This window comes from Oncorhynchus mykiss, chromosome 16 (genome assembly GCF_057628025.1).
Source record: "Oncorhynchus mykiss isolate SJ-2025 chromosome 16, ASM5762802v1, whole genome shotgun sequence".
In the NCBI taxonomy this organism is placed as follows: Eukaryota; Metazoa; Chordata; class Actinopteri; order Salmoniformes; family Salmonidae; genus Oncorhynchus; species Oncorhynchus mykiss.
This window is the reverse complement of record NC_143037.1, coordinates 53,848,744-53,862,838: the sequence shown is the minus strand read 5'-3', so window position 1 is coordinate 53,862,838 and position 14,095 is coordinate 53,848,744. Positions and strand designations below refer to the sequence as shown.

General features: G+C 40.3%; 1 protein-coding gene across 2 annotated transcripts in view; it reads right to left on the bottom strand.

The window, feature by feature from the left end:
- Positions 1-14,095, bottom strand: part of nphp4 (nephronophthisis 4) — a 193,594-nt gene that overhangs the window by 149,922 nt on the left and 29,577 nt on the right. For both annotated transcript variants that reach the window (XM_036947178.2, XM_036947179.2), the window contains exons 3-4: positions 7,103-7,272; positions 3,372-3,436 (exon numbers count right to left, since the gene is read on the bottom strand). In XM_036947178.2, the coding sequence (XP_036803073.1) occupies positions 3,372-3,436; positions 7,103-7,272 (235 nt within the window). The remainder of the gene's footprint in view (positions 1-3,371; positions 3,437-7,102; positions 7,273-14,095) is intronic.

The following is a 14,095-nucleotide window of genomic DNA, read 5'->3' as shown; positions in this document are numbered from 1 at the left end:
CTCGTCTCGGTCTGTCCTCCCCCTCCCTGCACTGCATGTGCTCTGCTGCTGTGTGAGTATCCATAGCAACAGCCCCGCCTTGGCCTGTTCAATGACGAGAGATAAGTGTTAACTAGCTACTTTTCGCCAATCTAAACTCCGGAAAAGGATAATTTTCTGTGAAATAATTTCTCCTGTCGACTCTGACAATGTTGTGGTATTATATTTGATGAGGTTGAAGCACTTCTGACACCATGTTATGGTCTTAGTAAGATATCACTGTAGGCTACTGCTCAGCAGAGCACGAGCAAATGGCTCAGATTCAAAATGTTAGTGATCAATTTAGTGATGCCCTGCCCGTACCCTAGTAATTGATGAAAAGAACTGTCCGTAACCCGATGTATAATGTCGGAGCCGTCGGCCTCGGCCTGGGTAGCAGCGCTCTACCCAGGTGTAGACTGTGCACTCCAGACCCGTCTTCCTGTATGTCTGTCTGTCTCTATCGGGATGATTAGACAGGAGTGGAGGCTAGATTGAGGAGTACACACTAGAGGAGAAGTGAGAGGTATACTGGAGGACATTGTACTCAAAATCCTGTCTCAGTGGGAAGAAAATACCACATATTATACCACAAGTAACTAATGTTGAAACAATGCCTCTTTTGAACTCTTCATTTCACAGCACGTCCTCATCGAGGTAAACAACACTTTTCTTCAAGTGTGAAGAAGAAAATATGCTCTCTTCCATTGAATAGCAGATGAAGCTCTTCCTCAAGAGAACAGGACAATACACGATTGCTGGCCTTCGGCTCCAGAAATAAGGCTCCATTGTGAAAATTAATAGGGTTTCCTTTGTTTGGTCTTGTTATCCAAAGCAGCAAGGTAAACAGCTGTCCTCCTCCTGCCGTGTGTGTGAGGAAGAGAGATGCCTGAACATGAAAGCACGCATCGTCGACACGGCCTGAGTGAAAACAAAAAAGGCATCCTACCCCCCAACAGACACTATTTTAATAATTAAATGTACACAAAAGTCCATTTGAGAGAAAGATGCCTTTCCAATATTCATGTGACAAGATAGCAAACACTGCTTCTTGGGATTATAGATGTAGGATCTTAATTTGATCACACTGTTGCAGGAGAACCTTCCTGCAATACAGGATATTTCAAACTTGAACTAGTGTATTTAAGGTTTAAAAAAAGCTTCTGAAGATTTCAATTTTCAGACTAGATTTTCCCTAAAAATGTAGCAATCCCTAAACATTTTTTAAATTATAATCCACATAATAATTAACATTTCCTGCTGCTGCAGGATTACTTTCCTGCTGTAGCAAACTGGCTCAAATTAAGATTCTACATCTGTATGTTGTTATTCATACATGAGCACAGGGGTTTCCAAACTTTTTTGGACCACGGCCTCATTTAGAGATTTTAAAAATTATGCGACAACCACCATGTAAAAAAAGTTATGTAATCAATACAATGTTTCATTTTTTCATTGAGGCTACGAGTATTACAAATCAGCCTGACCGTACTTTTGACAGCATTTCAATCTGAAGGAAGTATGGTTTGAAGTGACAAATGCATCAGAAAGGCATTGGGAAGTTCAGAAGATCATCACGCAATCATTTTGTATGATCTTCTGTATAATCAAATTAAATGTATTTATAAATCCATTCTCTACATCAGATGTCACAAAGTGCTTATACAGAAACCCAGCCTCGAACCCAAAACAGCAAGCAATGCAGGTTTAGAAGCACGATGGCTAGGAAGAAACCTAGAGAGGAACCAGGCTCTGAGGAGTGGCCAGTCCTCTTCTGGCTGTGCCGGGTGGAGATTATAAAGAGTACATGGCCGTTAAGGCCAGATTTGTTCTTCAAGATGTCCAAACATGTATACATGACCAGCAGGGTCAAATAATAATCACAGTGGTTTTAGAGGGTGCAATAGGTAGAATAATTATTAATCCCCCCAGTCTGATTTAGTGCCTATTCTTGTCCACTCTTTTCTAATGAGTTCTGTGCAGCTTATGGCATTGTAGAGGGAAACAGATGCGTGTTCCTGCGAGTATTCTCCTTCAGTGATGGGGTCATACTATTCTGTAGCTTAAACCGTTCAAAAGATAGAACCACTTTGGTAGTAAGAAAACAGAAATTGCTCTGTTTATTACAACCACATCTAGTGGCTACCGAGGTTATATGAACCAAGCATTAAAAAAAACATTTTTTGCAGTTTCTCTTGTGACCCCCTTTTCAAATCCGGTGACTCCACATGGGGTCACAACCGCTGGTTTGGGAAACCCGGCATTAGTAAATTGTACTTGGCAATTATTTGCATTACATTGGTATTATTCCATCACTGTAAGGCATAGGAATGACATTCCTGAAGGGCCTGAAATGAGCTCGATAGCAACAGAGTGACTGGTGAATGTTTTTGGAGTAAAGAGCCCATTTCAGGCCACAGCCTAAGTGTAGACTATAATATGGAAGATACAGCATCTTCTTGTTGATAGTGTATACTGCACCCAGTGGAATAAAATGTTAACACAATTAAATATTGCACAGCTGAATAAGGTAGGCCTATTCTAACATGGTTCAAATAGAACATTTGGTTAACACACGCTAAAGTTGTGTTCACTCCATTTGAATTGGCTGAGATGGTTGTGGCTCACTAGACTTACTAAATGTTAGGGTTGTGATACCAGTATCGTAATATTTTTTCCATGGCAAAGATGAAAACACAAAGCAGACTAAACTCTTTGGTCCTTTAAAAACCTGTTGTATGTAAACTATTGTGTGCTATATCTTGGAAAATAAATAAATGTAACTCTGGATGACAACATAACGAGGTTTGTTTCCAACATTAGGGCTGTTTTCCTAAACAAGTTAAAACCGCTTTGTGTTTTGTTTACTTGCCACGATACTAACAAGTATCGCGATAGTGGTATTGTCCCGGCCCGACTAAATATGATACATGTAATCAGACAGTGGCACCGCCTTTCCCAATTAAGAAAGCTTTGTCATTGGCACTCGGGCGCTGAGATCTTTATTAAACACAGCAGACAAAACACAGTGTAATTATAATCAACACAATTGGGGCCCACTACACTTGGATTAGAGTGTGTCTGCAAGGGTTCCTCGGAGACTCAATGTTGACATCAACTAGTTGAATTAAATTGCAAAGCGGACGGCAGCGTTTCTGAGGCGGTCGTAAGATCTAGCTTAGTGTATCGCCTGTGTGTGTCAAATGGCATCCTATTCCCTTTATAGTGCACATCTGGACCAGGCCCCATAAAAAGTAGTGCACTATAAAGGGAACAGGGTGCCATTTGGGACACATCCTTAGTGGTTGGTGAACAGTGTGCTGTTGTAAGAGAGCATATAAAAAGACACTTACGCTCTATAGGGTCCCTCACTAGTGGATGGAGTAGGGTCCTTGGTGTTCCGTGGTACATACTTAGCCTAGGGACAACAACAACAAAAATGACGTTGACAATCAATCAAAACAAGATGGACAAAGAGTGAATCACAATAGACACTGATACATTTTCTTAGAATAGTGTGTGTCTATTATACGTTTTTCAGCTTTATCTGTGTTCTGTGGATGTTAGATGACTAAGACGGGTGTCTCATTAAACACAAAGTGCAAGGCACTTCTCTGTCTATAAGGTTAGGCTATGTGCAGGAGGCAGGAGCATTGGAAAGTTCAAATCATTTGAACTTGGCGCTTGGGCTGGGCGGTATGGCCCAAACATCATATCTGGATTTTTTTTCAAACTTATTTGCAATTCATGACATACAGTACCAGTCAAACGTTTGGACACACCTACTCATTCCAGAGTTTTACTTTATTTTTACTATTTTCTACATTGAAGAATAACAGTGAAGACATCAAAACTATGAAATAACACATATGGAATTATGTAGTAAGCAAATAAAGTGTTAACAAATCAAAATATATTTATATATGAGATTTTTAAAATAGCCACCATTTGCCTTGATGGCAGCTTTGCACACTCTTGGCATCCTCTCAACCAGTTTCATGAGGTAGTCACCTGGAATGCATTTCAATTAACTGGTGTACCTTGTTCAAAGTCAATTTGTGGAATTTCTTTCCTTCTTATTACGTTTGTGACAAGGTAGGGGTGGTATACAGAAGCTAGCCCTATTTGGTAAAAGACCAAGTCCATATTATGGCAAGAACAGCTGAAATAAGCAAAGAGAAACAACAGTCCATCATTACTTTAAGACAAAGGTCAGTCAATGTGGAAAATTTCGAGAATTTTTTACATTTCATCAAGTGCAGTTGCAAAAACTATCAAGCGCTACGATGAAACTTGCTCTTATGAAGACCGCCACAGGAAAGGAAGACCCAGAGTTACCTCTGCTGAAGAGGATAAGTCCATTAGAGTTAACTGCACCTCAGATTGCTCCCAAAATAAATGCTTCACAGAGTTCAAGTAACAGACACATCTCAACATCAACTGTTCAGAGGAGACTGTGTAAAACAGGCCTTCATGGTTGAATTCCTGAAACGAAACCACTACTAAAGGACACCAATAAGAAGAAAACTTGCTTGGACCAAGAAACACGAGCAATGGACATTAGACTGGTGGAAATCTGTCCTTTGGTCTGATGAGACCAAAATGTATATTTTTGGTTCCAACCGCCGTGTCAATGTGAGACGCAGAGTAGATGAACGGATGATCTCCACATGTGTGGTTCCCAAAGTGAAGCATGGAGGAGGAGGTGTGATGGTGTGCTTTGCTGGTGACACGGTTTGTGATTTATTTAGAATTCAAAAAGGCACACTTAAACAGCATGGGTACCACAGCATTCTGCAGCGATACGCCAAACCATCTGGGTTGCTCTTAGAGGGACTGTCATTTGTTTTTCAACAGGACAATGACCCAAAACACACTTCCAGGCTGTGTAAGGGCTATTTGACCAAGGAGAGATTGAGTGCTGCATCATAATCACCTGACCTAAACCCAAATTGGGATGAGTTGGACCGCAGAGTGAAGAAAAAGCAGCCAAAAAGTGCTCAGCATGTGTGGGAACTCCTTCAAGACTGTTGGAAGAGCATTCCTCTTGAAGCTGGTTGATAGAATGCCAAGAGTGTGCAAAGTGGCATCAAGGTAAAGGGTGGCTACCTTGAAGAATCTAAAATATCAAATATATATATTTTTGGGGGTTACTACATGATTCCATATGTGTTATTTCATAGTGTTGATGTCTTCACTATTATTCTACAATGTAGAAAATAGTAAAAAATAAAGAAAACCCCTTGAATAAGTAGGTGTTTCCAAACTTTTGACTGGTGCTCAAAATAAGCGTTGTACACATAAAAGGCCAAATACACTGCATTGCATTTTAAACAGTCCGTAATAATCTAATGAATTCAGGACTTGTGAAGTTATACCTAGGCGATAACTATAAGCCTTCCACAACCATAAAGACCCACCAATAATTTAATTATTTTATCAAAATAGTTTAACCTGCTTTATTTGCAATAATCAATTATCTGGTTTAAGGTTGTCTATGAAAATGCCCTTTTTTGTTAAATGTAACTAGAACCATGCATAATGCACATTCACTAATAATGACTAACTTCTTGTCGTAGGCATTAGACTACAGAAAATGAACACAGGTCTCACCAACAATCTCTGAAGTCCACGTGCAAGTGATTATCCAGCTTCAAGTTTATCCAAAGCCCAACTTGGATCTATTTGCTAGCTAACAAGGATGAACAGTTGATTTGTTATGAACACACCCTTCTGTCGGTCTCCAACTGTTTGAACAGCATGTTGGTCTGTCCACTTTGTTCAGATGTTGAAATAAAGTGGTCTACCTTATTTCTCAGAATGAGAATGAGTTGCCAACTCCTTATATAATTGTGTCTTATGCTTATTGCACATTTATACATAACAGACTAGACAGCGAGTATGACAGCCTGGCTAAAATGCTGCTCGAGGTATGTGGTAACCCCAATGCCGTGTGCGACAAACTGAGCATTCATTTTCCAGAATCAATGTTCATTGATACTCCTGTTTTGTTGGTGTCTGCTCTGTGCACAATTTGAGTAGTTGAGACATAAAAAGGGTATCATTAGAAAAGGTAATTTCTCTTTTACAGTAAAATTATGTCTTAATGTGTTTCAGTGTCCATATGACCCATTCTGTTGGATCAAACCTCAAATGCAAATAGCAAGCTGAAACCGCTTGTCAGAGAGGAAGATGTGATCTCTCAACTTTGTTGGCCTGAGGGGCTTGGTGTCTGTGTAACTCAGAGGAAGAGGCAAAGCAAAGAGTGAGCTAAAATCTGTCCAAAATAAGGCCAATGCGTTTCTATGGGGTTATTTTGGACCTAAGCTTGTTGACTGCCTTTCCGCCTTTGGGACAACACCCATTGTAAGGGCGGAGACATCTTGCATCTTGTCATTATATAAAGATCTCTGTTGTAAATGGGAAGGTGCATAGAGGACCGAAAGAGACGAGACCAAAAATACAACAGGAGAACAAGCAGACAACCACTCATGAAAAAGAAAAATAACAAAACCTTGATTCTCATTAAAACATACATTTAGAAGGAATTAAATATATCGCTCAGCCCTACTCGGAGCCCCCAAATACTCTCGGCACGTGACACTGATATAAATGCCACCCTTCAGAGCCTATGCTCCTCCTCCATAGGAAAACCAATGGCTGGCCCAATGCTGTTGATGCAAATTTACTGCGAAACTCCCTAAGGCTAATAGAGGTAGAAGTATACATTAATAATACACGTATTATACCTGTCGGTTTTAAGTGTTACACAACATTAAATAGACCTATTTCCTACAAGGAAAAGTACACAGGATTTTTTCTTGCCTCAATGACGGAAGGGGTCTTGATTCAGTATCAATCAATTCAGGAATCAAATATTTTTCTATTGTTGAATTTACATTTAAATTCATCTTCCTTTGTGTGCTAAATTGATGGTGAATTGACCTCAACCCTGTAGTGGTCTAGACAACAGACTAACTACAAGTTGATAATCTCCCATGATAATCCTTCACATGGCTCTTGATGGGAAAATTCTGAGACTGTAATTAAGGTGTGTGTTGTGTATCGGGACATAGATAATCACCTTCTGTCCCCCTCGGTGGCCTGAGGTTCTGTCATGCTGGAGAAAAGGTGCAGGATGGCGAAGCCACACCCCAGTGCATGCTGGGAGCCGTCTGCCCTGGGCTGTAACGCCACCAGCTCCACCACGGCCACCACGCTTGGCAGACGCAGAGAGGTGTGGAGGTACACCACCTTCAATGGAACACACACAGGACAAGACATGTTTGAATGAGTGAGTGAGTGCCAAAATCAGTAGTATTGAGGTTAAACAGTGGGGTACGCAAAGAAAACAGACGGTCACAATTTATCATGAACTTCTACACCACAAGGTAAAAGAAAAGTGAGCTAGTACAGAGCGATAAATGCCTTTTGAGGACAGTTCGGTTAAAAAAATATATAATCTATCACGGTTTTTGATTTAGTTTCCATAAAATAAAATGCAAAATTAAAACAATTAATAAAAGTCCCATGATGGTATTATCCATAATTTATTATATAATTTCAGTTGTGTATATTAGATTTGCTTTATTCGCTGACTTTATTTCATTCCAAGTCATCATCTCATCTCTGTAAAGCTGCTGCCTATGCTGTCTGACAAAATCAATATTTTAGTAGTTCTTCAAAATAAATAAGGTATATTTTTGACTGCTAAAAACAAACGATCAATCGCTTCGATCATGCATTTTCAGGCAGATACCTCAAAGCAACTGCTCTCTATCCCTCTCGATCGTGCATTCTTCCGTCTCCCTCTCCATGTCTGCCCCACACTAAACTAACGTAGCAGGCGTAATAGAAACACACAGACCAGACAAGTAGGCCCGCAATGGATTATGGTCATTGTAATTAATTACCTCGGTTTCTGCGCTAAACTACTTTGCTGGTGACATGACATGCTTTGCTGGTGACACTGTCTGATTTATTTAGAATTCAAGGCACACTTAACCAGCATGGCTACCACAGCATTCTGCAGCGATACGCCATCCCATCTGGTTTGCTCTTAGTGGGACTATAATTTGTTTTTCAATGACCCAACACACCTCCAGGCTGTGTAAGGGCTATTTGACCAAGAAGGAGAGTCATGGAGTGCTGCATCAGATGATCACCTGACGATCACCTGACCTCAACCCAATTGAAATGGTTTGGGATGAGTTGGACCACAGAGTGAAGGAAAAGCAGCCAACAAGTGCTCAGCATATGTGGGAACTCCATCAAGACTGTTGGAAAAGCATTCTAGGTGAAGCTGGTTGAGAGAATGCCATGAGTGTGTAAAGCTATCATCAAGACAGGTGGCTAGCTTGAAGGATCTAAAATATATTTTTATTTGTTTGACACTTTTTTGGTTACCACATGTGTTATTTCATAGTTTTGAGGTCTTCACAATTTTTCTACAATGTAGAAAATAGTAAAGAAAAACCCTTGAATGAGTAGGTGTGGCCAAATGTTTGACTGGTACTCTATGTTGAATATTGGCCTGTTGGAAAGTACAACTCCCTACTACAATCGCACAGTTCTGTCTTGATCTGATTTATTTCTAGAGAAAGCGAGTGTTCATCTCAAAGTTAACTGAATGACTGACGCATTGAGATACAGATGAACTACATATTACATTCAGGTACTTATGATAAATGTAGGTATTATTGCACTTGATGAGAAGGAACAGAAACATACACTTTCAAAGAGAAAGAGCCGTGGGTGTGAAGAATATGGACGAAGTGGGTGAAGAAGACATCAGAAAATCACACCTTTATTTTCAAGCAAAGAGGTAGCCAAAGTCCTCACATTCATTTTGATAATAACAAGTGTTTTCAATAGCTTAATGCAGTTAGTATGGGGTGATTCTTTCTCATGAAAACATGTGTTCTTTTATATTTGTCCTTTTTGGTGAAATTCTCTCTGGGTATGCCAGTGCAGTCTGTCTCCAGATATTTCCCTGGTTTGTAAATGAGAGCCAAACAGACACCCAGGGTTGCAGAGATCCTATCTCATTGGGGGGAGGAGAGCATCAACTATAGCATCCTAATAAAGAAGGCAGGGGCTTTTTGGAAATTCTCACTTAACTTCAAAATAGTGGATTCGGCTATTTCAGCCACACCCGTTGCTGACAGGTGTATAAAATCGAGCGCACAGCCATGCATTCTCCAAAGACAAACATTGGCAGTAGACTTTCAACATGGCACAGTAATAGGATGCCACCTTTCAAACAAGTCAATTTGTCAAATTTCTGAACTACTAGAGCTGCCCCGGTCAACTGTCAGTGTTGTTATTGTGAAGTGGAAACATCTAGGAGCCGTGAAGTGGTAGGGCACACAAGCTCACAGAGCAGGACCGGCGAGTGCTGAAGCGCTTAGTGCGTAAAAATCGTCTGTCCTCAGTTGCAACACTCACTACAGAGGTTCAAACTGCATCTGGAAGCAATGTCAGTACAAGAACAGAGCTTCATGAAATGGGTTTCCATGGCCAAGCAGGTGCTCACAAGCCTAAGATCACAAAGCTCATTGCCAAGTGTCGGCTAGAGTGGTGTAAAGCTCGCCACCATTGAACTCTGGAGCAGTGGAAACGTGTTCTATGGAGTGATGAATCAGGCTTCATCATCCGGCGGTCCGACGGACGAATCTGGGTTTGGCGGATGCCAGGAGGACACTACCTGCCCGAATGCATAGTGCCAACTGTAAAGTTTGGTGGAGGAGGCCCCTTAGTTCGTGTGAAGGGACATCTTAACGCTACAGAATAAAATGACATTCTAGACAATTCTGTGCTTCCACCTTTGTGGCAACAGTTTGGGGAAGGCCCTTTCAGCCTAGTGGTTAAAGCGTTGGGCCAGTAACTGAAAGGTTGCTGGATCAAATCCCCGAGCTGACAAGGTAAAAATCTGCTGTTCTGCCCCTGAACAAGGCAGTTAACCCACTGTTCGCTGGGCGCCGAAGACGTGGATGTCGATTAAGGCAGCCCCCCGCACATCTCTGATTGAGGGGTTGGGTTAAATGTGGAAGACACGTTTCATTTGAAGGCATTCAGCTGTACAAATGACTAGGTATCCCCCTTTCCTCTTTCAGCATGACAATGCCCCGTGCACAAAGCAAAGTCCATACAGAAATGGTTGGTCTAGATCAGTGTGGAAGAACTTGACTGGCCTGCACAGAGCCCTGACCTCAACCCCATCAACACAGTTGGGATGAATTGGAACGCAGACTGCGAGCCAGGCCTAATCGCTCAATATCAGTGCCTGACCTCAATAATGCTTGTGGCTGAATGGAAGCAAGTCCCTGCAGCAATGTTCCAACATCTAGTGGAAAGCCTTCCCAGAAGAGTGGAGGCTGTTACAGCAGCAAAGGGGGGACCAACTCCATATTAATGCCCATGATTTTGGAATGAGCAGGTGTCCAAATACTTTGGTCATGTATTGTATTTCCCGAAAGAGCATTGCTAGCCTATGCCTTCATAACAAATTAGACTAGGAGAATAATAATATAGGTAAAAATAACCATCTTCGATGCCACACACAGCCTACAGTCTATATTTGCATTGCTTTAAATGTACAGCATGAGAGTTTAGCATGGTAAATTAGCCAACACACTCTATGATCTATTGGTCCTGTAAGCCTGTTTGTTTCTAACATCCAGAACAGGAAAAATGTAATTGAGTGAAAGACGACAAGAGGTAAGCAAGCTTGAAATACAGAGGCAATTTCTGATGACCCCCCTTGCCTCAGCCTGTTCATTTTTACTCTGTCGGCTGCTCCGAGTAGGCGGAGATGTATTCAAATTTTAAACCACAGGGGCATCGCATTTTACCCACATCAATCTTTTATCTTCGCCATTTAGTGCACAACATGTTTTAACTCAAAATCACCTCCTGGACGTTTTTCAAATGCAGCTGCATAAAAATGGAGAGAAGTGAGAGGTAGAAAAAAAAGGAAAGAGAGAAAGAGGTTGGCTTGTCAGCCAGGCCTTTGCTATTCGTCGGATAGCATCAAGTACATTGTGCCTCGCAGTTTAAAGATCTCGACTTGGTACATGATTCATCATTAACACATTGTGCACTTGACCTTGTCAAGAACAATTCAATGATCCAGAAAATGATGGTTGACAATGTCTTAGAATTCTGCATGGCTGACTCTGAATTAGTATGGAGAAATCCACTACTAAAACACCATGGAAGAGTGTGTGTCCCCCCCCAAAGAATGAATATATATGGATATTGAATTAAATACAAACCAAGTAGGAATCCATATTTTAGGAATCCATATTTTCTATAATGTTTACTCAAGTTTACTTCCCTGCGATAATACTGATTTGAATTGTGGTGGACATGGTTCAGAACATGGATTTCCAATTCAAAGACGGAGTCCTCCTTTGTCGAGAGCTTCTCTTTGATTCTCCTCCAAATTGATTCCCTTCCAATTCCTCTAAATTCAACTGCTCTTATTCAAATAGCCTTTCTCAATTTGCAGGGATTCCAATACCTGGAGGACAGAGTTTAACAAGCTAAGGCAAACTCTAACATGATTGAGATCTTAAACAAAAGAAGGGTATCAACGGGTGCCATGTGACTTTGACCCCTTCAAACAAAAAGGCAGTTTTCCAATCCCAACGTCATCATTAGTCAGAATATTCTTCACTATACATTTATAGGCTATTATTGTGAGGGGCAGGACACACATCCACCATCAAATAGCAGATATTGACACTTGAATTACATTCTAATTGACTTCAGTGAAACTTCAAATCACCAACCATAGAATTAGAATACTAGACTGGACATGAACCTTCTTATGATGGAATAAAGGTCAGACATTTTGGTCAGGGAGTTGGTCAACCATGGTTTGCCAGTGCTGTGGTAAGATAGTGTAAAACTAGATGGTAACTTTACATGAATTAAGTTGTGGAGCATGATTTAGCTCTTTCAAAGCAAAGCAATTACATTTAGTCAAAGTTAAATGTAGTAAAATAATTGTTCTGATTACTTTGATAAACTAATATATCAACCTTATTACTGTAGGGCAGTTAAATCAAATTTCATCAGAAATAACTACACTCGTACTACTACACTTTTGTACACTCTCCTGCTAGAATACCACAGTATATGACAACTGTAGTGATAGAGCACAGAAGACAACTGAGGCATTGTTGAAGTTTTAAATAATTAAAACACAATTTCACAACATATTTTGTGGGGAGGGAGGGGGGCGGGGGGCGGTCGCTCTCAAAAATCACACTTTTAAAAATGCCTAAGCTTGCCATTTCATGGTTGTAAAAAAATCGAATTATGCAACCGAGGACAGATTATTTTTACTCCCTACGCGCTTCAGCACTCGCCGGTCCCATTCTGTGAGCTTGTGTGGCCCATCACTTCACGGCTGAGCCGTTGTTGCTCCTAGATGTTTCCACTTCCACATTTGCCGAACTGACTTGTTGGAAAGGTGGCATCCTATGACGGTGCCATGTTGAAAGTCACTGAGCTCTTCTGTAAGGCCATTCTACTGCCAATGTTTGTCTATGGAGATTGAAGGGGTGTCCACATACACTACATAGCCAAAGGTATATTTTCCATAACCCAAAATATTGTACTTTTCAGGATGTGTACAAAACTGAAAGTAAAAAATGCAAAAACGAAACTTCATAACAGGAAGCATAGAACAGATCTACCGCTTCTTAGACTTGCTTCAATGAGAATTACAGATCTATTGAACTGTGAATTTGGTTGGGTTGCACAAAAAGTTACATATTGCAGGTTTTTTTTTTATTAAATAAAGATTGGTCCACAACAATGCTTAAACCACATCAGGAGACCACTTTTAAGGTCTGAGAAAAAAATAGAACACTTTTGGATTTATGGGTGTAGTGATCTTTTAAATGAAGTGCAACAATGTTCCTGTAGCGCTCATGTGGTTGCAGAGTTACCAAAACAATTTTCCAAATTTGATGCAATTTATAATGACATCATTCTGCCAAGTAGGCATAGGCTACTTTTGTAGGTTTTTGGGAAAGCCTTTCCATGTCTACCAGAATAAGTTTATCATTAGGGTTATCGCTAACAGCTGTTCATGTGCGAGCACTGCATACACACAGACAGGGCACTCCTGTGCCGTTTCAAAAAGTTGCAGGAAAATACAAAACACTGATGCTAACTGACTGAACGGAATAGGCTACAGAAATGTCTAAACTACAGTTTGCTAAAAGGACTCTCAGACCATGAACTGAAATAAGTTCACACATACACACAACCAAACTGAAATAAGTTTTCCCCTTTAGCATACTTACTCAGATTAATATACTGTGTTGTTATTAGGGGTGTGACAACCTGGCTATACTTCTAATCGTATACATAAATTGACAAAAAAAAAACTGAAGTGTTTATTATGCCTAAGTAGATGTCAAAATATGTATCTCCCTGCAGGGTTACAGTCCAAAAAAATCTGTAGATTAGGAGCAAAGGGCTTGGAGGTGTCTGTGTGTCGTGTCCTCAAAACTTGCAGCGGCCAGACAAGTTTGCTGTAACTCAGAACGCGCATTAACGTTTCTTCCTCTTTTCTACGTTGTGTAATCATTTTTTTTAAAGACAGGAAGCGAAGTGTTTGCAATAACATCTTCGGTATGCATTGCGTGATTTTAACCAATTATGAGTAGGCCTTATGTGGAAACACTTATCTTCCGCTATCTTTTTTCCTACTAAACATAGTATAGAAATCTGCCTTTTCACATATGTTGATGTTGGGGTGGTGCTGGAGAGGATGTATATGAAGCAGGAAAAAAAATGACATTTTGAATTAAAACAGTGTAAAAGTAGCATGCTAAAAAATAACTAGATGGTAACATTACATGAAGTAAAGTTGTTGAATTCAGAAAGTATTCAGACCCCTTCACTTTTTCCAATTTGTTATATTATAGCCTTATTCTAAAATGGATTAAATAAAACCTCATCAATGTACACAATACCCCATCAAAAATATTGGGAAAAAAACACACAAAAAACAACAGAAATACCCTACTTACATAAGAATTCAGACCCTTTGATT